This window comes from Penicillium expansum (genome assembly GCF_000769745.1).
Source record: "Penicillium expansum strain MD-8 chromosome Unknown contig273, whole genome shotgun sequence".
Classification (NCBI taxonomy): Eukaryota; Fungi; Ascomycota; class Eurotiomycetes; order Eurotiales; family Aspergillaceae; genus Penicillium; species Penicillium expansum.
This window is the reverse complement of record NW_015971201.1, coordinates 63,487-89,746: the sequence shown is the minus strand read 5'-3', so window position 1 is coordinate 89,746 and position 26,260 is coordinate 63,487. Positions and strand designations below refer to the sequence as shown.

The following is a 26,260-nucleotide window of genomic DNA, read 5'->3' as shown; positions in this document are numbered from 1 at the left end:
CTATTTGCAGTGAGCCTGGCATATCGAAGCGTGGCCTGGGGCCTAAATATCAGAGCGGCCAAACGAACGGGGCTCCCATATATCCTAACGCCCATACATGAGCTCGAGTTCTGGGCGTATCTGACGAATCCATTATTGCGATCGTGGCTGGGTGGCCACGTCTTGTCGGGACACGGATGGCCCCGATGGGCGCGGTTGATGATCAAGGACTGGACATACGAGGATCGAGGCCGAGCGCATCGAGAGTATGGTCCAGTGTTTCTGGTGGTCAGCCCAGCTGGTTTAATCTGCTATATTGGGGATCCCGATACAGCGATGGCAGTTTGTACTCGCCGGAAAGCATTCATCAAGCCTCCCAACAAAATGAGTACGTAAACGCAAAAAGCCTCCATTTCACAGGTGTCACGATTTCCTCTGCTGATATCTTCAAATAAGAAATGCTCGAACCTTTCGGTCCTAATGTGGTGTCCACCGATGGTGATCTATGGAAATTCCATCTCCGTGTCACTGTGCCCCCACTACAAGGCGATGTTGTGCATCGAACTGTTTGGACGGAGACTTTGCATAGAAGTGAGATCCTGGCCACCCGCTGGATAGGTGCAGCAGCAGGAAAAGCAGCACCTTCCCTCCGGGATGGAGTTTACGATTTGACAGTTAATGTCATGTCCGTTGCGGGTTTTGAAAAACAGTATCACCAGCAACTGGAGACGGGGAAGAAAGAAAAAGAGGACTCGACTTATTTTCCACCCCTGGGCCATCATCGTTTGTCGCTTGTGGAATCACTCTTCCGGGTAGTCACTAATCTGCCCATTTTCGTGCTTTTCCCGGCCTGGTTAGTCCGATTCTGCGCGCACACGGTATATACGGCGTATTCCGAGCTGAACCAGTACATGGACGAGCTCCTGGCTCAAGAAAAAGCCGACATACGGGCACGCCAGGGGACCAACAACACGACCAGGGCCAAAGGAAATCTACTCACTGCCGTCGTCGAGTCCAACAATCAACAACCGGGGCTCAAGACTTCGGGCCCAGTATCAGGTCCTGGAGGACGCACCCAGTTGACGGATGTCGAAGTCAAAGGGAATGTTTTCATGTTCCTATTGGCAGGTATGGAACCACAGCTATCTATCTATATTAAACCTTACACAATATCACTACGACTAAACTCATGCTCATAACAGGATACGACACCACAGCGAATACGATACTCTTTTCGGCCATCATCCTGTCACTGAATCCTCCCATCCAAGATGCTGTCATTTCTGAGATCCAACAGGTGCATCGTGAAGCCGTGGCTGCCGGGCGATCTGATCTCTCTTACGATGAGGACTTGCCCAAATTCCGATATTTATTAGCTTTCATGGTACCTACAAGATCACAATCTCTCACCCCCCCAAGGAAAGACAGAAAGCTAACTCGCCGCGATTTTCCTTTCAACTGCAGTACGAAGTCATGAGGGTATTTCCCATCGTCATTCCCATCACCCGGTTAGCGGTCACAGACCAGGACCTCGTTGTGGATGGGACCAAACATACCCTTCCTGCCCAGACACTCACTATCGTCAACAATACGGCCATCCACCACGATGAGGCCAACTGGCCTCATCCCCACATCATCGAGCCTCGACGCTGGCTGACGACCAACCCAAACACATTTGACCCGACCAATAATACCACGACCACTAATACGACTTCTCCAGATGATCCTCAGCAACCAGCAGAAACAACAATCCATCAACCTACGGTCACCTCCGCACGACCGGGGACAACACATCGTCGCGGAACCTTCATGACATTCAACGAAGGTCCTCGCGCATGTCCTGGGCGACGTTTTGCCCAGGTCGAGTTCGTGGCGTTCTTTTCTCAATTACTTCGAGACCATCGGCTGGGATTGGTGGATGAGTCCACCACGGCTCGGGAAAACTTGGAGCGCCAGGTCCGTCTGCTCGGGGGAGGCTCACCGGTCACATTAGTGCCTCCTGTCGATGTCAAAGTTTGTTTATGGGCAGTTTGAGGATATTGTACGCTATGAAAGAGGAGGAGGAGAGAGAGAGAGAATGTGTGTGTGTGATAGGCAATCTTATAGGCTGTACTACGGAGACTTATCTATGAAACTATATATCCTAACACTTTCTTCATCATTTAATTAATCGACTTTCCCTCACCGTGAAATGATCTCTGAATAGTCTTAGAGAAATTGTTTCTATCTTTATTTCCGTATGATAACATATTCAAATATAAATCCCCACGTATGCCTACAAAACAGAGGGGTTTAAACCCGGGTCTACCAAAGCATTTATCCGCATGCTGATAGAATGAAACGAACAACTATTTCTTAGCGAAATGGATTTCTTTCTTCTATTTCTTTCTTCTTTCTCTAGCTTTGGAATTATTGTTGCATCGCACCTACATTCTGCCTTTTAGTATCTAAGGTTACCCAGACCAGGCTCATGAGTAATTTTTTTCTAAATTTTCTAAACTTTCAGAAATTCCAGCATTTCTCTCTCGCTGAATGTCTTTTACCGAAAATCAGTCGCGGCCTGCTGCAACCTAGTAAGAGCTAGATTCTCCCGGCCAAACCAGAACGGCCGAAGATCCGCGATAGGTTCTTCCAGCTCGCTGTAGCGGTCCCCCAAGGTCAGGATTACGCGGCCATTCCATCGTTCCTCGTTCTCTTGGGGGGTGGTGGTTGGGTAGCGTTGGGCCTCCGTTTCCTTGCCATAAACGTCGACGCGCCGGGGCTGAGTGGCCGTGGCCGAGTATGCGAGAGCCAACCCCACAAAGTGGGCTGAGCTGACCGGTAACCCTTGGGCGAGAATCGGAGCGGCGAGGTGGGCTGGGAGAAGGCTGGTGATGGTAGTCGCCGGGGCGACACCGTTGATGGTGATGCCGTCTTGGATGGTCACGGATCGAAGTGCGCGGATGAGACCGACGAGCTGATTTTTGTGTCAGATTTCCCGAGTATTCAAATTAGGACAAAGGGCAAATATGAAAAAGAAAAGAGAAGAAAAAAGAAAGGCTTACGGCCAATTTCCCCCCCGCATAGACAGGCAGGGACTGTTCCGGTGCATAGGCGGTGGCACTGGTGGTAATGACAATGCTGCCCTTAATTTGGTGCCGCTTCATGGAGCTCCACGTCAGTTTGACTACATTCAAAACCGCCCGGAGGTTGACGTCGAGTACGTCGTATGTCGGCTCCTCCAATAACCCCGTGGTCGCATCCCACGTGTCCGCGAAGTAATTCGTCGACTCGGAGACCCCTGCATTGGCGAAGACGAAATCGACCGGCCCGATCAAGTCGAAGACCCCACGGAGCTCGTCCCATTTGGAGACGTCACATTTGTGCACTATCAAACGCGGGTTTTGGCGATAGGACTCATCATCGTCATCTTTTGGACTGTTGCGATCGAGGATGTGGACGGTGGCTCCTTTGCTAGCGAGGACCTGGGCAGCGGCATAGCCAATTCCGGATGATCCTCCTGCATGTCAAGTCAGGGGTCAATGGATATTCCCCCCTGTCCCCCAAGATTGCCCAATTCGATGCGTACCTGTGATAATGGCGACGGTGCCGTCTAATAAGGGAATAGATTGTTCGGTGATTGTCAAGGAAGACATGCTTCTGGTTGTGAAAATAAAGCACCTTTTCAGGAGAAAGAAAGGGGTCAGACGAGGTTGAGGCTGACGAAGGGATATAGATAGATAGATTGAGATAGACAGATAGAGATATATAAGTACTATAGAGATATCGATGTCAGATGTGGATAGTCTTATGTGAACCTCGAATAGGCAACCCCCCGGCCTGCATCCAGTCCCAACTAGGGTGAGCTCTTTCGGGGAACCGCCCGAACTAGCAAGCGGGGCTTTTGCCACAACGTATGCATGAGTGAGTCTCGGTGCCAGTCTAGTCCCTTATCTAACAATTCGAAATCATACGTGAACAGCAATTTGCACAGGGTCGTACGCAGCTCCATCCATCCTAGACTGTCATCTGTGTCAGATTATGCAAGAAAACAGGTGATAGTATCTAGTTAGGCAATGCGCCGCAAAAATCACTTACTGCCGACCCAGGCAGCCCCTTGGGCCAAGAGAAAATGGCTGACTGGCTTCAAGGATGTCTCGCTCATTTTTACCCAGCCATCGTTTCGGGTTGAAGGTGAAAGGCTGCTCAAAATTGGTGGGATCCAGGCTGGAAGCAATTGGACTTGTAGATACAATCGTCTGCGGCCTAGGGTCAGCGTATGTCCTAGCATGAAACATGGCTGAACAACCAAGGAATAATCTACATACACCTTGAAGTAAAAAATGGCCATCGACGGTGTCGCCGCCCTGAGGAACGATACGGGGAAGTGCCAGGGGAAGTGGAGGGTATATACGTAATCCCTCGAGAATGACTGCATGGAGATATTTCAGCTGGAGGGTGGACGAGGCGGTGATCTCTTCGTAGGAAGCGAACGCCGTCCGGCACTCATCCTGTAGCTGGATGAGCACCGTCCCATTGCGCATCAGGTAATACATAATGCACGACAAGGTTGTCGCTGTGGTTTCACTGCCGGCCAGCACAAAATCCGAAGAATGTGCTGCGAGCTGCAAATCCGAAACCTGGGCCGGATCTCGTTGTTCCAGGATCCTAGTCAAAAAGTCCTTGCGATTGGTTGCTCGTTGGATGCGTCGATGTACGAGGTCGATCGCCATCTGCTCATTCTGTCGGGTCTGCTCGGTAAGTTTCCGGATCTTACCTGGATACAGAAATTTCATCACTGTGGCCGCGGTGGGGAATCTTTTGAATACTTCGACCAAGCTGCCCTGAGTCAGGGCTCCCAGAGTGATGGAAATCCACGGGTGCGGCTCAACTGTGGCTCGAGTCAAATCACATCTGAAGAGGAGATACAGAGTTTTGGTTGGCTTACAAGTTTCCACACCGCGAAAGGTCTCACCAAAGGCCAAATCTCCGATAATGTCAAACGTCATCATCTCAAATCCCTTACCCAGATCAAACCCTTTGGCCCCTTTGACCCCCGTTTGCCGGACAAATTCATCGATAGTCCTGGCGATCAGGGGTTCCTGCTCGGTAAGAGAATGATCGGAAAAGGCATGCGAAAGGTATCGCCGCATTATCCCATGTTCAGTGGGATCCCGCTCGCTGACGATTGAGTGGACTCGATCAGCGAAACTGCCCCCGTCGTAGAAATCACTCTTGAGGAACGCTTGATGACCATGGCGAAATCCATATATGTCCTTCCATGATTGTGCAGTGTTGAAAGAGAGCTCGTTCGGCGCGGTACGCACAACGGGGCCTATCGGGGAAATTGAATGCTCAGGTTAACATGTGCCCTCTTTCTTGTTCCTGGGGGGATGTGGGATTGTTCGCGAGGTACCGTATTTGCGATGTAGATCAAGCAGCGTATATGGCTGACGACCACTTAGGAACCAAAAGCAATAGGGCCCCTGATTTAGCCGTCAGTTGAATGATCTTCATAATGGTGTTCACACATGTTATGGCGGGGATTTGGAGGGAAAAAGCACACATTGCTAACTGCTGCAAGTTTTGGACCCGGAAATCGAGCGAGTGGATGGTAGTAGAGATTGTAGAATACTTTCCACAACCAATGAATGAGGTACTAGAGAATTCAGTCATAGGTTGGTACAGTTCGCATCCAACACTATACGGCAGTTCTGATCACTTACCCCTCCTGCCCAAACGGCGGCAAGGGTATACAGAATACTCAAGACACCCATCGTCCTCAATGAATCTTGACAGGTTGCAAATTTACAGCTATTCCTGAGTTTCTTCGGGCTATGGGACGAGGTAGAAGTCCCCGGCGGAGGCCCAGAATGAAGAGATATGCCATGGCTTGTCCAATTGGTTCGGTCTCGGGAGTTACCCGAAATGGAGAGCCGCCGAAGCGTTCTGGAGCTCCGCCATAAAGGGACTAGTAGCGTAAGTTAGGGCAAGAATTCATCTTTATATCTTTATCCTTAAAAGTTAAGTATGGCTGTGATCAGTTACTTACTTCTTCATTTGCTATCATTCACTTTAGTCATCTCTGTTTATATGCTTGCCCTTTATCTCATCAGACTACACTAATGCATAGTTGTACGCGCCTGATTCAGAATTCCAAGGTGACGCAAAGAACTCTGTCAACTTCCCAAATTCATAGTACTTGAATCACTTCGCCATGGGAGAAGCAGGCACTCCTCTAGATAATGGGGTGGACGACGATGCATTGCCCCAAACCATGCCCATCGCTATCGTGGGAATGGGATGTCGGTTCGGAGGAGGCATCACCAGCCCCGAAGAACTCTGGCAGACGGTAGCAGATGGCAAAAGTGTTTGGTCTCGGATTCCGCAAGATCGGTTCAACAGAGAAGCCTTTTTCCATCCAGATTCTCAAAGGCTAGGAACCGTGAGTGGAAAACCAGAGGGTGAGCGCGGAAGTTCCATCGCTAATTCGCTAATATTTGCAGTCGAATGTGAAAGGTGGCTGCTTTTTGCAGGAGGATGTTGGCTTATTCGACACCTCCTTCTTCGGCCTCACGGCAGAGGTAGCTGCGGTAAGTTGGCTTTACTCTCTCTCTCTCTCTCTCTCTCTCACATCCGTCTATACACTGACGCTATCAATATAGTCAATGGATCCTCAAATCCGTTTGCTGTTGGAAGTCACGTATGAAGCCCTGGAAAGTGGTATGATTTTCGGATCTGCAGTCGTATTGCACAGTCAGGTTCAAATTCACTGATTGACCATATAAGCTGGCTTTTCGCTGGCCCAGATTGCTGGAAGCAACACCTCTGTCTTCACCGGATCCTTCATCCGCGACTATCACGACCTGCTGAGCCGGGATCCCACCGCTTTCCCGCGCTACTTCTCGACTGGCAACTTCATGGCCATGATGGCCAACAGAATATCGCACTACTTCGACCTACGAGGCCCGAGTACACCGGTAGATACGGGCTGTTCGACCTCAATGACAGCGTTGCATCTCGCCTGTCAAACCCTTCGCACAGGGGAGGCAGACGCCGCAATTGTCGGAGGAACATGCATTATGTTGAATCCGGACATGTTTTGTCAGCTGTCAAGTCTCGGGTAGGTCAAATTCCGCGCTTTCTAGTTGCCCAAGAAAAAAAAAGGCTAATACGTGTGCCCTCGCGGTCACATAGCTTCATTGGCCCAGAAGGTAGATGCTTTGCTTTTGATCACCGTGCCCAGGGGTACGGCCGCGGCGAGGGAATTGCAACCTTGGTTCTGAAGCGGCTCGATGAAGCTCTTCGAGACGGCGATCCTATTCGCGCGGTCATTCGAGAAACAGGGATGAACCAGGATGGAAAGACGCCTACGATCACCTCTCCTTCTAGGGACGCTCAGGAGGCCTTGATGAGGGCCTGTTACCAGCGTGCCGGCTTGAATCCCGATGAAACTACTTATGTTGAGGCTCATGGCACGGGCACTGTAGCCGGAGATGTCGTCGAAGTCGCCGCGATCAGGTCTGTATTTGGGACCGGAAGAGCGTCCAAGAGGCCAATTGTGTTGGGGTCGGTCAAGTCAAACCTAGGGCATACTGAAGCAGCGAGCGGTTTGGCCGCGATCATCAAGGTTGTCAAAGCATTGGAAAACCGCCAGATACCCCCTACCATAAACATCCAGCAGTTCAACGGGTATCTTGGCCTCCAGGATGGGGTTCTACATGTTGCTCAGGATTTGGAAGCTTGGCCCGAAACCGACATTCGGCGAGCCTCGGTCAATAACTTCGGGTACGGTGGATCGAATACGCATGTCATCATGGAGGATGCTGCGAACCATGTGCTGAGACACAGCGGCCAGCGACCCCCTGTATCGCAAGACGCTCATTCCTCTCGGAAGGTCTTTGTCCTAAGTGGTAAAGACGAGGGCCCCACCAAGGGGCTCAAGGATCGCCTCCTAAAACACCTCCAAGGACATGATCTATCGCTCCCGGCGCTTGCATATACTTTGGGCCAGCGCCGCTCTCGGTTTCCTTACACCGTTGCCTTTTCTGCCGCCTCAACTGAAGAGCTTTCCATAAATCTGGCTGACCAAACACTTCGCCCGGTTTATGCTGCGGGAACTGCTAAACTAGGTTTCGTTTTCACGGGTCAGGGCGCTCAGTGGCATGCGATGGGTCAAGAACTGACTGAAGAATATCCTGTCTTTCGTCAAGCACTCCACGATGCCGAGAGGATCTTCCAGGAGTTTGGTTCACCGTGGTCGTGCATCGAAGAACTGTCTCGAGATTCATCTACAACACGTGTCAACAAGCCCAGCCTCAGTTTCCCTCTTTCATGTCTGATTCAATTAGCACTTGTTCGTCTCTTAGCCTCGTGGGGCATTTTCCCGGCCGCCGTAACGGGCCACTCCAGTGGAGAGGTGGCCGCAGCCTATGCGTCGGGAGCCTTGAGCTTCCGAGAAGCATTAGCGATTGTGTATTTCCGTGGACTATTGACGTCTGAGCATGTTGCGAAAATCACTTCTCCTGGTGGTATGTTGGCTGTTGGGTTGGGCCAGAAAGATGTACAGACGTACCTCGGCCGCTTGACCACAGGCACCATTGTTGTTGCGTGCGTGAATAGTCCCTCCAGTGTCACCCTTTCCGGCGATCTCGCCGGTATCGAAGAAGTTCAACAGTACCTCGAAGATAATGGGGTCTTTGCTCGTCGCCTTCGGGTCGAGTCTGCGTACCACTCCCATCACATGCTTCCACTACAGCAGCAGTACCGTGAACTTCTTGACAAGCATCTTGGTCCGACTCGTCAATTCAACCCGGATGTTGTCTTCTCTTCCCCTGTCTCCGGTGGGGTGGTGCATGACGCGCACACACTGGGACCGGAACACTGGGTTCAAAACATGCTACAGCCGGTATTGTTTGATCAATCCCTTGGAAATATGTGCTTTGAGAAAGGATCATCCGACACGACAGTCTCCAGGGTGGACATCATTATTGAAATAGGTCCCCATGGCGCCCTCGCAGGGCCTATTCGCCAGTGCCTGGCGGGGGCATCGCCCATCACGTACACCTCCTGTCTGACCAGGAACCAAGATGCTGTTCAAACACTTCAATACATGGCTGCGACCCTCGTCTCTCACGGTAATCCCGTAGACCTGGCCCAGGTCAACTTCCCCAACGGCGAAGACAAAGAACTCCGTGCAATCCCCGACCTGCCTTCGTATGCTTGGAACCATTCTCAGCGATATTGGGCCGAGCCTCGTATCAGTCGCGAGCATCGGCTGAGAGAGCATCCCCCCCATGAGCTGTTGGGGAACAGGATGCCTGGTTTATCGTCCAACGTTGCCCTGTTCCGGTTGATACTGCGGCCGGGTGATATGCCATGGGTTCGCGATCATCTCGTTCAGGAGGAGATGGTCTACCCGGGCGCTGGATGCCTCGCTATGGCGATTGAGGGCATGCGACAGGTCTCAGTCTCCGAGTCATCGCCGCTTCCTCAAATTCAAGGATACCGTCTTCGCCACGTCGAGATCACCCGTGCCCTCATCATCCCTGACACCGCGGACGGTGTCGAAGTGCAACTTCTTCTCCAGCCGCCGACCAGTAGACTAGGCCTGAATTGGCGCGAATTCCACATTTCGTCCGCCACTACCGATGGAGATTGGGTAGAGCACTGCCATGGGCTTGTTGGGGTGGATACCGAGGAACCACCAAGTGACCAGGACCCGACGAACCATCTTCCCTCCACGGCACGCATCCAGCTGAACAGCACGGATGCGGCATACTTCCGTTCTATCGAGCCAGCAGAGATGTTCCGGACTCTGCGTAAGGCAGGCGTTCATCATGGTCCCTTGTTCCAGAACCTGTCCTCCGTGCGGGCCGGATCCAACAAGGCTGTGGCTTCCTTTTTGTCGGTGGACTCCACCGTGATACAGTCAACATCCTCTGATCATGTTCTCCATCCGATCACATTAGATTCCGTTTTTCAGGTGGCGTATGCGACGTTGTCTAAAGACACGCAACGTGAAATGGGAGCCGCGATTCCGACATCGATCAAAGAGATGTACGTTTCCAATTCCATAAGCCGCGAGCCTAGCCGCGCCTTTGAAGCCTTTGTCAACCTTGACCAAAAGAGTGCAAGAGGCTTCAACGTCTCCATCGCATTAGCCGATCAGGGCCAGCAGCACGGTTGCCCGCCAGCACCGGTTCTTGAAATTGACGGTATGCATTTCCAACGCGTGGGTGGTGCTTCCGATGGAGCCGTTCCTTCGGATCATCCCCGTGGTGAACCATTGTGCTCAACGATGGATTGGAGGGAATCCATTGCCTTAAATGACCCTACTCTTGTGCGTCGGCGTCTTGCCAGAGAGGCAGATGCAGGTTCAAAGGCCATGGAGTCTGACCTCACTCGCGCGACGTATCATATTGTGCGCCAGGTCCTGACGAAGTTGACCGACGCGGATGTTGCTACTTTCGAGTCACGATATCCCGAGCTCCTCCAATGGATGAAGGAGCTGATAGACCGCGCAGACGACAACCAACTGGCCCCACGCAGCGCTCGATGGGCGACCGCCAGTGATGGCGTGAGACAAATGCTCCTCGATCGAGTAGCCATCGAGAGTGTGAACGGGCAGCTCTTGACTGCTCTCGGTCCAAATTTGCTGGCGATACTCCGGGGTCAGATGGATCCATTGCAGGCTGCCGGAGAGACCAGCTCGGTTCTCGAGACCTTCCTGGAAAAAATGCTGCATAAACCGGCCGCAGTCAAGCAACTCGCCCAGATCATAGATCTTTACGCCCATGAGAATCCCCGAGCCAAGATTCTGGAGGTTGGAACCCGGAGCCCTGGGGAATGCGTGGAGACAATCATGCAATATCTCACGGGAGACAGTGCGGATTTGTTATTTGCTCGGGTAGGGGAATATACCGTGACAGGGCCCGTGACCTCCGATGGCGCAACCAGTGACAAGTTTTCTGCATGGGCGCCCCTGGTTAGGTATCAGCCCTTGGACCTTGCAGAAGATCTGAGCGCCCAAGGGTTTGAGAGCGGATCTTACGACCTTGTCATCACGTCGTTGCTCTCCCACGAGACTACAGATCTTCGCGCAGCCGTGGGCAATGCCCGTCAGTTGTTGAAGGAGGGTGGAAAATTGATTGTGATCGAAAGGGTGCGCGAGACAGTCGATACAAGACTTCTTTTCGGTCTTTTGTCACAGCATTGGAATCCACCTCGATCGATGGCTGAATGGGAGCGAACTCTCTGCGAGACAGGCTTTTCTGGTATCGATTTGGAGGTTCCTGATTGCAATAACGAAGAAGAGCGCTGCTTTAGTGTGATTGTTTCCACTGCTGCTGCTGCTGCTGCTGCTGCTGCTGCTGCTGCCGTCGACGAACCCGAAACACTTGGCTCCAAGGGCAACAGCATCTCGGTGGTGTACACTGATAGCCTGCCCCCAGAGGAGTGGACGGACGGCCTCATTACTGCGCTTTCTAGTCTCACAGATAGCACCGTAATTGTTGAACCGCTCCATGGCCTAGACCCCCGTGAAAAGATGATTGTGTTTGTCGCTGAAATTGCCGCTCCATTCCTTTGTCAAATGGACGAACAGGATTTCAATGCCCTGAAGGCCATTCTTACGCAGTCCAAACACGTGGCATGGCTATCGCGGGGATCAGCTATCAGCAGTGATATCCCGGACCAAGCCCTGCATACTGGAATGCTTCGGACCTGTCGCGTAGAGAATAGGAGCAAACGATACATCTCCCTAGATCTGGACCCTGGCGAAGAGCCTTGGGCCATGTCGAGTATTAGCGCCATTGGCCATGTGATCCGGGCGATATTCACGCTCTCTCTGCCTGATTCCGAATTTGCGGTACGAGATGGGGTGCTCCTCGTTCCCCGAGTGCGGTTTAACTCGGAGGCGAGTAAGGCAGTGGCATCATCTACCGGAGCCGAGCTGCAGCCATTCTATCAACCAGGTCGAGACTTCCGGCTGTTCATCGAGACCCCAGGTTTGCTCGACAGCCTGGTGTTTAAGGATGACCCTGAAGCACAGGACCCATTGCCCGAGGACTATGTGGAGATTGAACCCCGTGCTTTCGGTCTCAACTTCCGTGATGTCATGGTGGCCATGGGGCAGATGGAGGAGCCTCAGATGGGCTTCGAGTGTGCTGGTATCGTCAAGCGCGCACAGGGCACCGCCGCCAGCCACTTCAAGGCTGGCGATCGGGTTTGTGCCATTACCGCCCATGGCCACTGGGCCAATCTCACGCGTGTCCCCTGGACATCTGCAGCTCGTATCCCGGATGAGATGGACTTCGAGATGGCAGCATCCATCCCCATGACGTTTGTCACCGCGTATTACTCTTTATTCGAGATCGCGCGTTTAGAGGCAGGAGAGACAGTACTAATCCATGCCGCCTCTGGGGGTGTCGGCCAGGCGGCCATCATCCTGGCGCAATGGAAGCAGGCCAAGATCTTCGCCACGGTAGGGACCCCGGAAAAGAGGCAGTTCCTGATGGATACGTACCAGATCCCCGCCAGCCAGATATTTTCCAGCCGCGATCCTTCTTTCGCTCGGGGCGTTAAGGCAGCCACCGGGGGCAAAGGAGTAGACATCGTGCTGAACTCCTTGTCTGGCGGATTGCTTGACGAGACCTGGCATTGTTTAGCCCCGTACGGGCGGTTCGTAGAGATCGGAAAGAAGGACATTCAGTCCAACAAGCAGCTCGAGATGCGGCCCTTCCAAGACGCGGTGACCTTCGCTTCCTTTGATCTCGTCCAGTTGAGCGACCACCGAGGTCCAGCTCTCTTCCGTGTATTAGGTGACGTGGTGAGCCTTTTCGAGCAGAAGGCCGTGCGTGCGCTCACTCCCATCACCACCTACCCCATCTCCGACCTCGGGCGAGCATTCCGACAGATGCAAGCGGGCCGGCATATTGGAAAGATTGTCGTGGTGCCTCGACCAGCTGACAAAGTCAAAGTTTGCGCCAGTCCTAGCCCTGTTCGACTCTCCCCCGATGTCACTTACTTGATTACCGGAGGTCTGGGAGGCATCGGGGGGTCAATTTCCCGCTGGATGGTCGAACGTGGGGCTAAGCATATGATCCTGGTCTCGCGCAACTCCGCCTCCCGGCCGGAGTCACAGAAATTAATCAAGGAGCTGGGACATATGGGATGCGAAGCGGTGGCTGTCAACTGCGATGTCTCGCGGTCCGTGAACCTGGGGCAAGTCTTGTTCGAATGCCAGGAGACGATGCCGCCCATCCGCGGCGTGATCCAAGCCGCGATGAACCTCCAGGACTCGATTCTCGAGCAGATGTCCTTCACACAATGGTCCAGTAGCATCGCCGCCAAGGTCCAGGCCACGCGAAATGTTCACGAGTTCTTCGGAGACCGCCTGAGCTTCTTCATCATGCTCTCCTCGGTTGTCGGCGTTGTTGGGAATGCCAGTCAAGCCAACTACGGGGCCGGCGGATCGTATCAGGACGCTCTGGCACGCCATCGTGCCGTGCAGGGGCTGCCGGGTGTTTCCCTCGACCTAGGCATGGTCCAGTCAGTGGGATGGCTGGCGGAAAACAAGGCCGTGGGGGATCGGCTGCTCCGCGAGGGGTATCGCCCTCTGAGCGAAGAGGAGGTCCTTCAACTTGTCGAGAGCGCCATCCGGGATCCGGTACGGACCCCCGACACCAGTCAGGTTGTTACTGGCATCGCGGGCTTCGCTCCTGAAGCTCCAGATGCAGCTGCCTCCGGTTGGAGATCCGACCCGCGGTTTACTGGTCTTCAGCTGCGTCCTGGAGCAGCACATGCTCCTGGGCTTGTCACTCCAACGACATCAATTCGTTCCCTCAAGCAAGCACTTGCTGAGGCTATATCAGCAGAGCAGCCTGTTGCTCCGCTGATCACGCACGCCGTGATCGAGAAACTGTCGGAGATGTTCGCCACTCCCGTCTCCGAGATCGACCCATGTATGCCCTTGTCGCGATATGGAGTCGATTCCCTGGTCGCAGTCGAGCTGCGTAACTGGTTGGTAGCTCAGTCAGGCTGTGAAATGTCGATTTTCGATGTTATGGGAAGTGCCTCGCTGTCCGCTTTAGCGGATAAGATTGCCGATCGCCTAAACCACCGGTGATTGAACTCGCTGTAGTGCACTGTGGTTAGTTCAATATCTAGTTAGCGGGATAAGTACAATCCTATGTCTTTATATTTGCAGCCCAGCACTTCCGCAATTGACCGCTCTTTCTATACCGCCTACCTATTCTCACTAGTATAGGGGCACGCGTGCGCCCTACGCGTACAACATAATACATAGTATACTAGGCATTTCAAACCCACTGCCTTATGTAAGCGGGAAATGCCGGCGACCGCGGCGGGTCCAAATTTCCGTAAACCTGCTCCTCAGATATATATTTCTGCATCATATACTTGATTCAATTACTACACCATCAGAAAAGAATGGATCCTCATGGCATATTTACGTCAACCGCATTATGCAGGGGTTATCTCAAGCTGGTGTACATTATATATGGACACCTGTCCTAAATCTGTTTCTTGATTCCGCTGATATTGATTCATACATACAGGTTGACAGTCCCACCTCTCTTTACCCTTTGTGCGTTTGTTTCGATGAAGCTATTTAGAGAGCTTCGTAATAGTAGTCATGTCATCGCCAGAATTTTACTTAGGACTTCCGTTGATCAATTCTTGTTTCTAGACATGTATGGTTCCTACGCGCATCAGGTTATCAAGCCTTTTGTCTTACTAGTATCTTGTTAGCTCCCCTAGAGCTATGATACTCTTCGCCTATTAAAAAGCGCACTGATTTCTTATTGGAAAGCATTGTTCTTTACCCTGATTGCTGAGTATTTTTGCTGGTAGATATCCCCAACAATGGCACCACTCATGGAGCAGGGACAAATCCCGGATAATTTTCTTCGTGCCAATGCACCAAACGATCTGGAACATCCCGATATCGTCGTCTGTTTGGAAGGTGATGGGGTCATCAGGGATCCGATCTACCTGCTCTGAGTCAAATAGGAAGTGACACTAGTATCAAGGGATCTATGCATTCTGTGGAATTCATCAAAAAGATATTTCATTGTGTAGCAGTCCCTAGAGCCGACCTAATCGGTCCCGGTCTCCGAATAAACATGCAAGTCATAGCAAGTTCTAGATCAAGGATTGACAAAAGTTAAGAAGTCCAGAGAAAGATCCTGCAAGAAACTAGCCCCAGCAGCGGCCTCAGGGCGGCCCGCCTCTGTGACGTTACAGTAACTTAAAAAGTCACCCGCCTGGTCAATCTTGTTATCAATTAAGGAAATGTAATCAGATAAGGAGCAACTCCTCCCAGGGCCATTCTGACAACTGGCGATGGGATAAACAGCGTCATTGAACAATATACGAATGTAGGGCCCATTCGTGGCTTTGTTGACACTGCAATCCATGACCTCAAAAGCAACAGTGCCTCGCATGGTGATGAAGTGAGCCACATTATACAAGTGGTGGGCTGGGATGTGATCATCGGGAAGAGGTCCTTCGAAATCGAAAATTCCCATGGCAGCAGTCATCTCGGCAAGTTGGTTGTCATTCGTGAAAGCCATGATAAGGTTCGGAATTTCGAAACTGGTGCCGTTGGCACCAACGCCAACATGCTTAGGGCCGGTCTCTAGAAGAGAAAGCAAACTTTTCAGGAAGGGAAGGAAAAGCACCTTGGATGGACCAATTGAACCGGGGCCGACCCCGTAAAAGTAGCTCAGATCCTGCGAGTATGCGTAGTTACGCAGCTCGTTTTCTGTAAAAACACCACACCAGGGGCTGAGATGGCCTTCAATCTGACTCTCGTATGCACACATGTAAGGAAAGAAGAGTATATCAGATTCGTCAAACGTAAGATTTCCTCTGATTTTGGAATTGATACGATGTACAGCCTTGGGTAGCCATGTGGCATCCCCTGTCAATATGTAAGCAAGTATTCTGAAGCACATAACACCGGAATTAGGGATGAGGAAGGGGCACCTGGATCTCATGCAGAGAGGACAGATTTTGCTTGAGTACACTTACAATTCGTGACGTTATTTCCCCCACTAGAGATAGAACCAAATGCAGGACAGGAATCCGAAGGCCCGAGGGAGTTACCAATGGCAGCAGGAGATCCCGTAGAGTTCACGCTCACGACAGTACCATAGGCATCAGCATACTCATAGAGGTAGCCATTGAGAAATGCCCTGGCGGTTTGAACAACTCGTGATTCATTGATTGGGGATTTGTATTGATTAGCCCACACATAGAACGGCGTGCCGTCCTGATAAAACCCGGGATCTATTGAAACATGAGCCCAAGTGCCTCGGACTTGCAAAAGAAGCAATAACTTACATCTAGATCGCAGTTGGTAACCAAGATCACTTGCCTGGAGTTTGTTAGCGAGTTAATTGTCTTTTTGAATATTTGGCTGCGTACCTCCTTCCACCCTGTCATCGATTCCTGTGCTATTTGCAAGGCGGGATTTGTCAATACCGGCTTCCATTTAGGAATGAAATTGAGCGATCCTCGAGCCTCGAACCCGTCTTGTTGTGCTGCAGTTTGAATCTGTATCAAATAGACAAATAGTAAGAATTTAGCAGAACAAAAACCCGCGGATGTAGGCAAGAATAACGCACCTTGTGGTAAAGCGCAACCCAGGACTTATATGAGCCAGTATCTGGAAATCTACCAGCTTTGAGGTCAAAATGATTGTGCTTACGGTAGGGATGCTTTGATAGCCTACATACCTACTCCCATGCCTAACAATATAAGCAGCCTGCCGAACGGTGCATTGATCTGGGACCTCGCTATTAATACCATTCACATTTGGACCTAAGTCGTATATCAGTAGACATAGGGAAACGTGATACCGAGACTCCTACCCGCAAAATACGGGGCGTTACCGCCTGCATATTGAAGAGGACTTGCAGAGGTCTTTGATGATGGAAAAACGATGTCATTTTCTGGAGCTAACGGTTGGCAAAGACCTACCACGGCTATACCTGCCAGAGCACATAATACCGAGCTCTTCATCATGCTAATTTTGAATGATAGTCCGACTTCACAATCCAACCAGGGATGATGTGGCGAGTTTTGGTTCTTATAATGATGATAGAAGAGCTTAAGAGTAACTGAAATTAGAATATGAATGGGTCCACCTCTGGTATACAAGATCCTAGCGGTTAGCTTTGACTGTCCCCTGACTAGCCCAATACACGGACGCCTACAGCTGGCCCACGTGGCAATATTTCGAACTCTATACGGAGTAGTATATTGGCTAATCCTAATATATATTGACGGGTTCCTCTAGGGCTTGGGTGCGCTATTCCGAATCTACTCCGTATGTAGGTTATAGCTAGTAATTTGTGTGCCAGCCGAAGGAGAGACGTGATCCTCACTTTTGTACGCATTCGAAGATTGACCAATCATGAAATTTGCCGAAAGCACAATGCCCGATAAAATGATTTCATTGATTGGATGGTGAGACAATAATTGCGCCAGTGGAAATTGCAATAGTACTGCCAAGGTGCTTTCCTCCTCGTTGTTGAGCGGTCGGTTTTAAAACAGTGGAGCGGAGAAATGCATGGATCATGTCACGTGCGAGGGCCCCGGGTGTAGAGGATGACCCGTTCCGGCGGGGATTCCCGGCAGAATTGGGAGTGTGACTTGGCAGATAGGAATTTAACCTTCCATTATTTTCCACCCGTGTGCATCAAGTTTGGGTTTAGTTTGGGTAACTTAGGCTCGACCTGGTGTGGTTCGGCTACTCGAGCTCGACTTGGTGTAGTCAATTGTCTTTGCCTCAATCAATAGATATATCCATGCATGGCCCTACTGGACCCATTTTGTTTGTTCTATTTGTTCTATTTGTTCTATTTGTTCTATTTGTTCTATTTGTTCTGTTTATTCCGTTTGTGCCTTGGTTGGAGAGTGGGAATGTTTGCACTGTTTGCCTTGTTTTACACAACATGTGTAGGCACCCTCGCGTACACCCGTGGACCGTGGACACCCTTGCGATTTATCCGTCTATCCATAAATAGATCCCTTCCAAGACTTCCAAGAAGCTCACCACACACTTACTGTTAATTTGGTAGGATGGAATACTACAAAGGCCCTGGGACAAGTTCCTCCGCAACCGAGATACCCACGCACAGCAACATGCCTAGCGAGTCTCACCCAGAATCAACTGCCGTGACGACTTCGATAGGGACTACAACATAGCAATGGGATCTCAAACGCACCATGGCACACTTAGGCGTTTTTGCACACTACTATTTTATCAACCCTCACTTATCCGGGGAGCGGATACTAAGAAAGTCTTGAAGAAGCGATTTATCACGATATTAACAGGATGGATAACAACGCGGATAACTCAGCACCTTCTAGCCGAAGCTATTGCTGTTTGCGGTCAAGATGAGTTGAGTAATAATATCTCACCAATACGAAAATGGACATACCTACAACAGACCGTTACAGTGATCGGTCTACCGAGGCTACAAGTGAACACAATGTTCTTTCCCATGTCTACGAACAAACTATGTGCTCCTGAAGGGCACCTCGAGGCGACAATTGTTGTATTCCCAACCGTACATCATTTGTTTGAAAAATGAAATTAAAAGAACAAAAAAGAAAACAAGACAAAAAAGCAAGCTGATGTAGTTTGCATTGCTCCTGATCTAATATAAAACACGGAGTCCTCACTGTATATGGTTTATGTAAAAGTAAAGTGTTGCCCACCAATTATGGTATCATCTGTACATGAGTGGTCGTATAGAGCCAATCAATGACTTGTCCACTGTATTAGAGCCTTGGCGTTAACACCTTTTCTTTTTCTCACGCGCATCCAACTTCAAAGGCCGTTTGGCTCCTACATACACAAAAAATCACCAATCGGAGCAGTCAAAGTCGCAATTATGGCCTGTCAAAGGCAGAGACCGGAGGTCGGATTGCGTATTGATATCATACATCAACCCGAGGATATCATTCAGGCTTTCGGATGCGTGTGCGAGGCATTTGGTCGTCAGGTGCAAGATGGGATCTGGATAGCCATGAACCCAGGATGGGACACGCCTCAGGGGAGGGCATTTGGAGCCGAGAGAATGGTCGCCCGCTGGCGCCACAAAAAAAATGACAAAAACGGTCTCCCGAACACCATATTTCTCAAGGCTACGCTGCCATGTCCGCAGGTCGAAGAGAGGCGTATCATCGTGGGCTTTTGTATTTGGGTGCAAGCTTCCAGTGTAGAGGGCCACGGTGATCCTCCCGTGGGAGATATAGCGCATTCGATGGGCCTCAATGCTCTGTACCCCGACAGTGAGCCTGAACAACGCTACCTCTGCCAAACAATTTCCTCTCTGCATAGAAGACGCAACGAGGTAATCAAACAGAAAGCCATTGCAGCGCCGCCAGCAGTCATGATCCTAGACATGTGCGCTGTTGATCCGGCGCATCAACGCAAGGGCATCGCACGAGGGCTTGTACAGTGGGGAATCGATGAAGCACAACGACGTGGAGGCCTGGAAGCCATAACTGAAGCGTCCAGTATGGGTCGACATGTGTATGGACAGATGGGGTTCCAAGCAGACGGGCCTGAGATCGAATATGTTGTGGACGATGAATTCGCCTCTCGCAGGAACCCGCCTAACCTATTTATGCGCACCCACGGTGCCTTGGTTTGATGTGATATCAATACAAGAGTTGTATCTTAGTATATAGCTCTTTGCTAGTACTACTCAACCTCGAGTCACCTTATAGAACCCAGTGCCAACAAGCAGAGAACCGAGCACTAAACTCTCTGTTTCGTAAATTTTCAGTACTTCGCCAAACACCGACGTTGTAAGCTTGTCAGACTCGCACATTATGGTTGTAATCAAGTTTAGAGTATACATAAAATACAAATGGTAAAATAAGGCCTTAAGTCATATAGCGGGGTATAATATGCCGTGCGAGAGTTTTAATCATGAAAATGGCTAGTGAAACCCTGCTCCCTCACTCGGGCTAAACGTACATATTAGTTAGATGGTATGACATGGCGGGGTGAAATACGAGGTTGGCAATCAGCTCCACGTAATTGAATTATCAGATGTATAACCTAGAACTGCGCCTCTTCGTATTTGTCAATACGAGATACCTCATCACGCCTAGGGGAATTTGATAATACATGTCTTTGATTTCTGGGTTCTCTATGGCTAGCTTGAAAGGTGAGACGTAGGCCCCATGGCTAGCATGTTGTTATATATGATCGAGAGTTCTTGCAGTATTTTTTTCCCTATTAAATAAGGTGTTTTAATTTCGAATTTGATTAAACTGTCAGTGGAATGAGTCTAGAAAAGCAAATAAAACAACTTCACTATTCATGAAGGCAGTCAAGCTTACCTACAACTTTGAACTGCACTGAATTTTAGTCGCTGAATAACGCAGTGTCTTACATGTTGATTCATAAAGGACAAAACAAACATTAAGTGTGTCATAGATATACATTCAGGCCCCATCCATGCCGAGGGGCGAGAAACACGAGGTAAGCCTTAAGCCACACAGTATTCTTTAGTATGGTATATTTGAGCAGAAGCTATGGATTGCCTAAAGTCTCAAAGGCTACATCCAGTTGTTGGGCACCTTTCTGCCGGAAAATCATGTTCGTTGCGCCATGAGTTGTGCGCGCGAATACCATCTCTATATATAATTACATTTTCACTATTCACCATGAGACTTGTAGATTCTCCCTTTTGCTTAAATTTGTTAAATGCGATGTTATTTGCAGTCACACATCATCTGAGATAGATACCAAGAACTTCTTAATTTAGCTATAAAGGCTATTCCTCTCATGTAGGTAGATATGGAATGAGAATGGGTGGCCTTGATCTGAAAGCTCACCTGATTAGTATACGAAGGGCTGTGCAGATCAGCTACTGTGTTCTCAAGCAAACCCAGATCGGCTGCGGCAGGTCATATCACCAGCTAGATGTCTACTAATCAAATGTCTCAGAATAGCATGGATGGTAATGTTATGGACACTTCAGCTGCAGGTCGGAGCTCAGAATTCTAGTGAGAAAGTTATAAAATCCACCTTCTTCCTACAAAATGTGATTCCTTTCACTCCGAGCAACATCAGACCCCAGCCGTGTTTTCAAAGCCTCCAACCAATCTTCGCTGCAGATAACATCATTGCATTCTACAAAGCTCCCCCCACAGATTTCAAAATGAGGTTCGCCATTGCTACTACCGTCTCTCTTATGGTAGTCACTATCTCTGCCACGCCTGTCGAGGTCCGCCAATCCAACCAAGTTACCTTGGCTCTGTCCAATGATCAATCTGGAGCCTATGCTGGCGTGACATTCCAAGCCGATGACACTGATAAGAGCATCTTCTCCCTCTTCAGTGGTACCTCTGTTGGGGCAGGTGGTAATATCAAGGCAACCGCCGCCCAGCTCACCAACTTTGCACAGTCTATCAATTGTGTCATCACAAACAACGACGCTATCATTGGTACCTTGACTGCTCAGCACACCTATTTGGACCTTGATGGAAGTTCCCACGCTGCCATTCCAATCAATCTGAACAACGCTAAAGTTCACTGCCGTGTTTGAATACCTGGCTCCTCACACACATCACAACTCTTGGAATTCTTTGAGTGATAGGATGTACTGAGGCTGAACTGGCATCAATTGCGAGACCGTGTTTCATCTTTTCGTGTTCTTTTCTTTGGCAAATTTCTGGTTTTGGTCATTATATGTTGATAAATACCTTGGTATCCCATTTGTTGGACATGAGGATTTTGGTTTATCTTGCTTGACACACGTGGGAGCCTCGGCAATACGAGCCACCTTCTATCAACTGGAGTGGCTAGTCTCCATTAAATCCACTGTATTCTTTTTTCTCTCTAAATGCTACTAGCTTTGGACTTGTTCATGTTCTAGTCATTTTCCGAATAGCATTCATTATCTTATCATCCCCAAGGTTGTCACCTCCTAAAATGTCTCACAAGGTCCCCCGAAGGTGAAAAAGCGACTTTCTAATTTTTGGGCATTTCCTTTCGTACCGTAGAATAATCATATGGAGGGGTCCTTGAATGGTAATATGTATAAATCTGAAAGGTACGGGTTTCATTGCCATCCTATGTACAACACCGGTGGTGCAGAGAATGGGTATTCCGCCCACAATCGGAGAATGTATGATCATCCCCCTCTTGAACCTGCTCACCAAAAGAGCCCAGCGGATGATTTAGTTGACAAGGAAAAAGCGCGGACTTTCGAGTGTTACCCTTCCTGGTAGTTGGGTTCGCTAGCTATCAGCTTGACAGAACCAACATTGCCAGTGCACTCACAGGGAACTTTGCATCCATCATATCCGTCGACCAAAACATTATCAATCTAGGAAATCAACTGATGTTCCTGGGTGTTATTGTACTTGAGATACCATCGAATATTATTTTACACAAGGTATGCCGTATCCCTAGCCAAATGATAGCCGAGTCACTAAACCGGATTAGATTGGTCCTCGCCAATGGATCAGTGCACAAGTCTGCGTATTCGGGATAGTAGCCTGCTTACAAGTACTTGTGCGCAACAAGTTAGGTTTCTTACTCACAAGAACATTTTTGGGTCTTGCTGAAGCTGGGTACATTCCTGGTGCCATGTACACACTTTCTACTTGGTATACGAAACAAGAGTTGACAAAACGAATCGCCATATTCTTCTTTGGCATGTTTGGCGGAACAGCAGTTTCTCCGCTTCTTGGAGCTGCCCTCTTGAAATTGGACGGGAAAATGGGTCTCTTTGGCTGGCAATGGATCTTCCTCGGTACGATTGGGGCTGATCCCTCAAACACCAAATGATACTAACAAATCTGTAGTCGAGGGTCTATTCTCCATCGTGGTGTCTATTATTCTCTTTTTCTTCCTTCCAGAACACAAGGAAGTTTCTGTGTTGCCCAATCAAGTACACCTTTCGCAGCCTGGAGGGCTTGGCCCAATGCACAAACCATTGCCTCACCCTGGCAAAACGCATATATCATTCAATTTGGTTTGGAAGACGTTGACAAACGTACGCAAATGGCCGCACTTTATTGCCACAGGCTGCGTCTTCGCTACATGGAGCCCTCTCACGACATATACTCCTAGCATTTTTGTGGAACTGGGCTTTTCCCGAATCAAGGCAAACGCATTGTGTGCAATCGGTAGTTTGCTCACCCTCCCCGTGATTTTGTTTTTTGCGTGGATCAGCGACAAATCAAACAAAAGGGGCCTTGCTGTTATGGTTGCTATCTTCGTCTACTTGATCGCGCTAGTAATTCTAAGAATTATGGTGCACCGTGTGGATAATTGGGGCAAGTTCGGACTCTGGACAGCAGTCAATGCTTTGGCTGTGGGCTATCATCCAATCCACAATTCTTGGATCCAAATTAACTGCAAGAGCTCTGAAGAGCGGAACATAAGCGTTGCGTGAGTAAAATCTGCCCTACTGGTCGTTTTTTTTAAAATAGATGAGCTAACAAACTTGCTTCAACATGAAGAATGTGTAAGACTATTAGCCCTATCGTGTTCAGTCTATTTCTTGTTCAGTCCATTTCTTTCCAAGATAAACTAACTCAAGCAAGTTGTCATGGCAGCTACGGGGGGTCTTATGGCAGGAACCCAGATATTTCGGGCAGACGAGTCGGCTATATTGTACGTCCTATACTGTCGGATATTACGCACATTACAACACTAATGATCAATCTATTGACGTGACAGTTATCCGCGAGGGGTGTTAATCATGATTGGGCTAGTGATTTTGGGACTGATTTTTGTTTTCTTACAAATCTCCATATTCTGGATCCAAAATAGGCGTATGAAAGCAACATCTGGCAGCGGGATGTTCAACGTTCTATAGTAACCCAAGGGTGGCCTACGCGTTGGGTCACATTTCTCACATTGCTCGTGTGTATAATCTGATCCTCCGTATAGGAAATTTTAGAAAATAGAAAATGCAATGATAGCAACAACCCTGAAAACAAATGAGACATCCACCAAAGCGCCAATCGCGTATATTAAGCCAACGCTAGGGAAAAGCTTTAAAACCCCAGTGTCTCCGTCACTTCCTTGACTATTCTTTTAGCCAACATCTGCTCCGAGGGATCCACGTCATCAAGAAAATTATCACATTTTTCTTTCACCACGCCTCGAGAATGGTCTATGCTTGGTTCGATGTCCGAAATATCTCTCAACAGTTCCTGCATCTTTTCAAAAACCTGCATCGGAGGAAGAAGCCCCATCTTGACCCAATTCAAACCCCTAAGACGGCATTCCGGGGTAATTTGCAGGGTGGCACGGATAATTGCTAGGCTTCGAGTTTGGTTGTTCAAGACTCGGTCCACAGAAATATGACCATGGGCCTTGGTTTGCAGATGACGCGCAATCCTGGTGGCACCAATCTCAGCCAGGGACGAATATACCAGAACCCCCAGGAATGCCAATTGCAGAGCGCCCTTCATGTTTACCATACATGCAACCGAAGATATGCCAGAGAATGTTCCTGACAAGGTCCAAAACCAGTGCAAACAATCCTTTACCCAAGTCCGGTCATATTCCCAAGTGGAACGGGCCCATTCCTCGAGCTCCTTTTGTGGTCCTTTGAATATAACAGTTCCCCCCTCGTCGCGTTCATACACCGCATATCTATCCCGCAAGTCGTTTTTGATATGATCTGGTTTGTGAATCTTGACCATTGAAGTGAAGGAAATGAGCACCGAGGCGAACCAATGACTGCTGTATAGCAAAAACAAGGTGAAGGCCCAAATGTCGGCTGTCAAAATCCCGCATACCATACCGGTCATCAGCATGGCTCCATTGACCAGACAAATCGAGTCCAATGTCCACTTTCCAAGAAGCCATTTTAAGTTTCCTGATTGCTGACGCACATTTTTCTGGCGTTCTTCGGTTGACAGGTACATGGCATCGACACAAACGACAACAAAATCATTTCCTGGCTGCTTGGATGTTTGAAAGGATATTATATCGGTCAGCCATGCATTGCTCAAGTTGAGTGGCAGTTGGCGAAATACATTCCCCGATACGTCCGATCGTACGGGAAGCATAGTTGTATCTTGAGCGCATAATTTGATAGATGGATGGATCCATTTCATCGTGGCATTAAGACGTTCAACGAGCATTTGCATGGGTGGCAGAGTCCCTCCAATCATTGTCAGATGTGGCCATATAAATAAACCTCGATCAAACTGAGTGTAAAGTCTTGCTGCACTTTTGTCGACACGAGGGTTGTAGAGAACGGCCGCGACACCAAGCGGATCAAAGGTAACTCCATCATCGCTCTTCAGTTGAGCGTGCAAGTCTGTTAGTGACTGTGGAAACTTTTCAGCTTGTGCTACCCCAATTATTGATAGGAGGCTTGAAAGATACAACGATGATGATGGCATTTTAATAAAGACGGGCGAATCTCCAGGGTTTACGATCCATGGCTTATTTAAAAAAGGAATTATAAGGCATCCTGGTCTGTAAACACGAGGAAAACCACTCGAAATTGCTCTGGACTTCGCTAATCCTGCTTTATTGGGTTTAGTGCTTACTAGCTGAAGTCACTATGCTATGTCTGTATGTTGTAACCCGACGATCTCCAGTGATCCACTAATGGCCGCCAATAAACACTCAGCAAAACAGCGCCTGACAGGACAACAGTCGAGGGAAGGGAGCTGGAACTCGGAAGTAATTTTTAGTATGCAGAAGCTGTCCTATTATTTATGTCGAAAGCTATGTTACCATACATGACTGGGAAACCGAGTATTCAACACCTCGGAAAATACATGGACCGCTGTGATAGTGGGCCCCATACAAATTGCATATTAAGCTTACTTAGTTATGCCCAAGCAGATTGTCAAATAGTGGGTTTTTGTCATTTTAGTTAGAGTCATACACATCTGTCATTTTGACCATACATTGCTGTACCCGAGATTTCCGTCAATTTACATAGTATCTGTTGTGGTGGCCTTAGGCCGCCATAGATGCCTCAGGCATAAACCCCTCGTTTGTTAGTCTGGAAGCTCGGCTCCTCCTTAGGAATCAACTCTCTCCCTTCTTTGTCCCTCGCCCTACGTTGTAGCCCGAGTATCTCACCTATATAACTATTTGTCCCTCTCATTCGTATCTCATTTTTAATGTATGATTTTCTGGGCAACCAAGGGGGAGGACACGGGAGAGAAGAAAAACCCACTCCTTCTATGTTGCATTTGTGAATAAACGAGATCTGAGTCTATCTCAACTGGAATACGTGGGTGAATCTCGTATACGAAGGGC

General features: G+C 49.3%; 8 protein-coding genes across 8 annotated transcripts; 5 read left to right on the top strand and 3 right to left on the bottom strand.

Annotated features, from left to right (window-relative positions):
* Positions 1–437: 437 nt before the first annotated feature.
* PEX2_081800 (Cytochrome P450) lies at positions 438–2,013 on the top strand (the record flags this gene model as incomplete). Its single annotated transcript, XM_016745450.1, has 3 exons — positions 438–1,107; positions 1,182–1,363; positions 1,444–2,013. The coding sequence occupies 3 exons, from the start codon at positions 438–440 to the stop codon at positions 2,011–2,013; spliced, it is 1,422 nt and encodes a 473-aa protein (XP_016602198.1).
* A 505-nt stretch (positions 2,014–2,518) lies between these two features.
* Positions 2,519–5,735, bottom strand: PEX2_081790 (Short-chain dehydrogenase/reductase SDR; the record flags this gene model as incomplete). The annotated part of the gene is made up of 10 exons (XM_016745449.1): positions 2,519–2,935; positions 3,024–3,478; positions 3,548–3,571; positions 3,961–3,980; positions 4,057–4,217; positions 4,287–4,849; positions 4,907–5,293; positions 5,375–5,444; positions 5,525–5,617; positions 5,685–5,735. 10 exons carry the CDS (start codon positions 5,733–5,735, stop codon positions 2,519–2,521), a joined length of 2,241 nt encoding a protein of 746 aa, XP_016602197.1.
* A 440-nt stretch (positions 5,736–6,175) lies between these two features.
* On the top strand, positions 6,176–14,086 carry PEX2_081780 (Acyl transferase/acyl hydrolase/lysophospholipase; the record flags this gene model as incomplete). Its single annotated transcript, XM_016745448.1, has 5 exons — positions 6,176–6,403; positions 6,465–6,551; positions 6,624–6,681; positions 6,748–7,081; positions 7,156–14,086. 5 exons carry the CDS (start codon positions 6,176–6,178, stop codon positions 14,084–14,086), a joined length of 7,638 nt encoding a protein of 2,545 aa, XP_016602196.1.
* A 1,042-nt stretch (positions 14,087–15,128) lies between these two features.
* Positions 15,129–16,428, bottom strand: PEX2_081770 (Histidine phosphatase superfamily, clade-2; the record flags this gene model as incomplete). The annotated part of the gene is made up of 4 exons (XM_016745447.1): positions 15,129–15,904; positions 16,015–16,272; positions 16,327–16,360; positions 16,411–16,428. The coding sequence occupies 4 exons, from the start codon at positions 16,426–16,428 to the stop codon at positions 15,129–15,131; spliced, it is 1,086 nt and encodes a 361-aa protein (XP_016602195.1).
* Positions 16,429–18,887: 2,459 nt separating this feature from the next.
* PEX2_081760 (GNAT family N-acetyltransferase) lies at positions 18,888–19,652 on the top strand (the record flags this gene model as incomplete). Its single annotated transcript, XM_016745446.1, has 1 exon — positions 18,888–19,652. One exon carries the CDS (start codon positions 18,888–18,890, stop codon positions 19,650–19,652), a length of 765 nt encoding a protein of 254 aa, XP_016602194.1.
* Positions 19,653–21,173: 1,521 nt separating this feature from the next.
* PEX2_081750 (uncharacterized protein) lies at positions 21,174–21,560 on the top strand (the record flags this gene model as incomplete). Its single annotated transcript, XM_016745445.1, has 1 exon — positions 21,174–21,560. The coding sequence occupies one exon, from the start codon at positions 21,174–21,176 to the stop codon at positions 21,558–21,560; it is 387 nt and encodes a 128-aa protein (XP_016602193.1).
* A 529-nt stretch (positions 21,561–22,089) lies between these two features.
* On the top strand, positions 22,090–23,417 carry PEX2_081740 (Major facilitator superfamily domain, general substrate transporter; the record flags this gene model as incomplete). The annotated part of the gene is made up of 4 exons (XM_016745444.1): positions 22,090–22,241; positions 22,289–22,412; positions 22,463–22,772; positions 22,825–23,417. 4 exons carry the CDS (start codon positions 22,090–22,092, stop codon positions 23,415–23,417), a joined length of 1,179 nt encoding a protein of 392 aa, XP_016602192.1.
* A 607-nt stretch (positions 23,418–24,024) lies between these two features.
* PEX2_081730 (uncharacterized protein) lies at positions 24,025–25,386 on the bottom strand (the record flags this gene model as incomplete). The annotated part of the gene is made up of 1 exon (XM_016745443.1): positions 24,025–25,386. One exon carries the CDS (start codon positions 25,384–25,386, stop codon positions 24,025–24,027), a length of 1,362 nt encoding a protein of 453 aa, XP_016602191.1.
* Between the last annotated feature and the right edge of the window lie 874 nt (positions 25,387–26,260).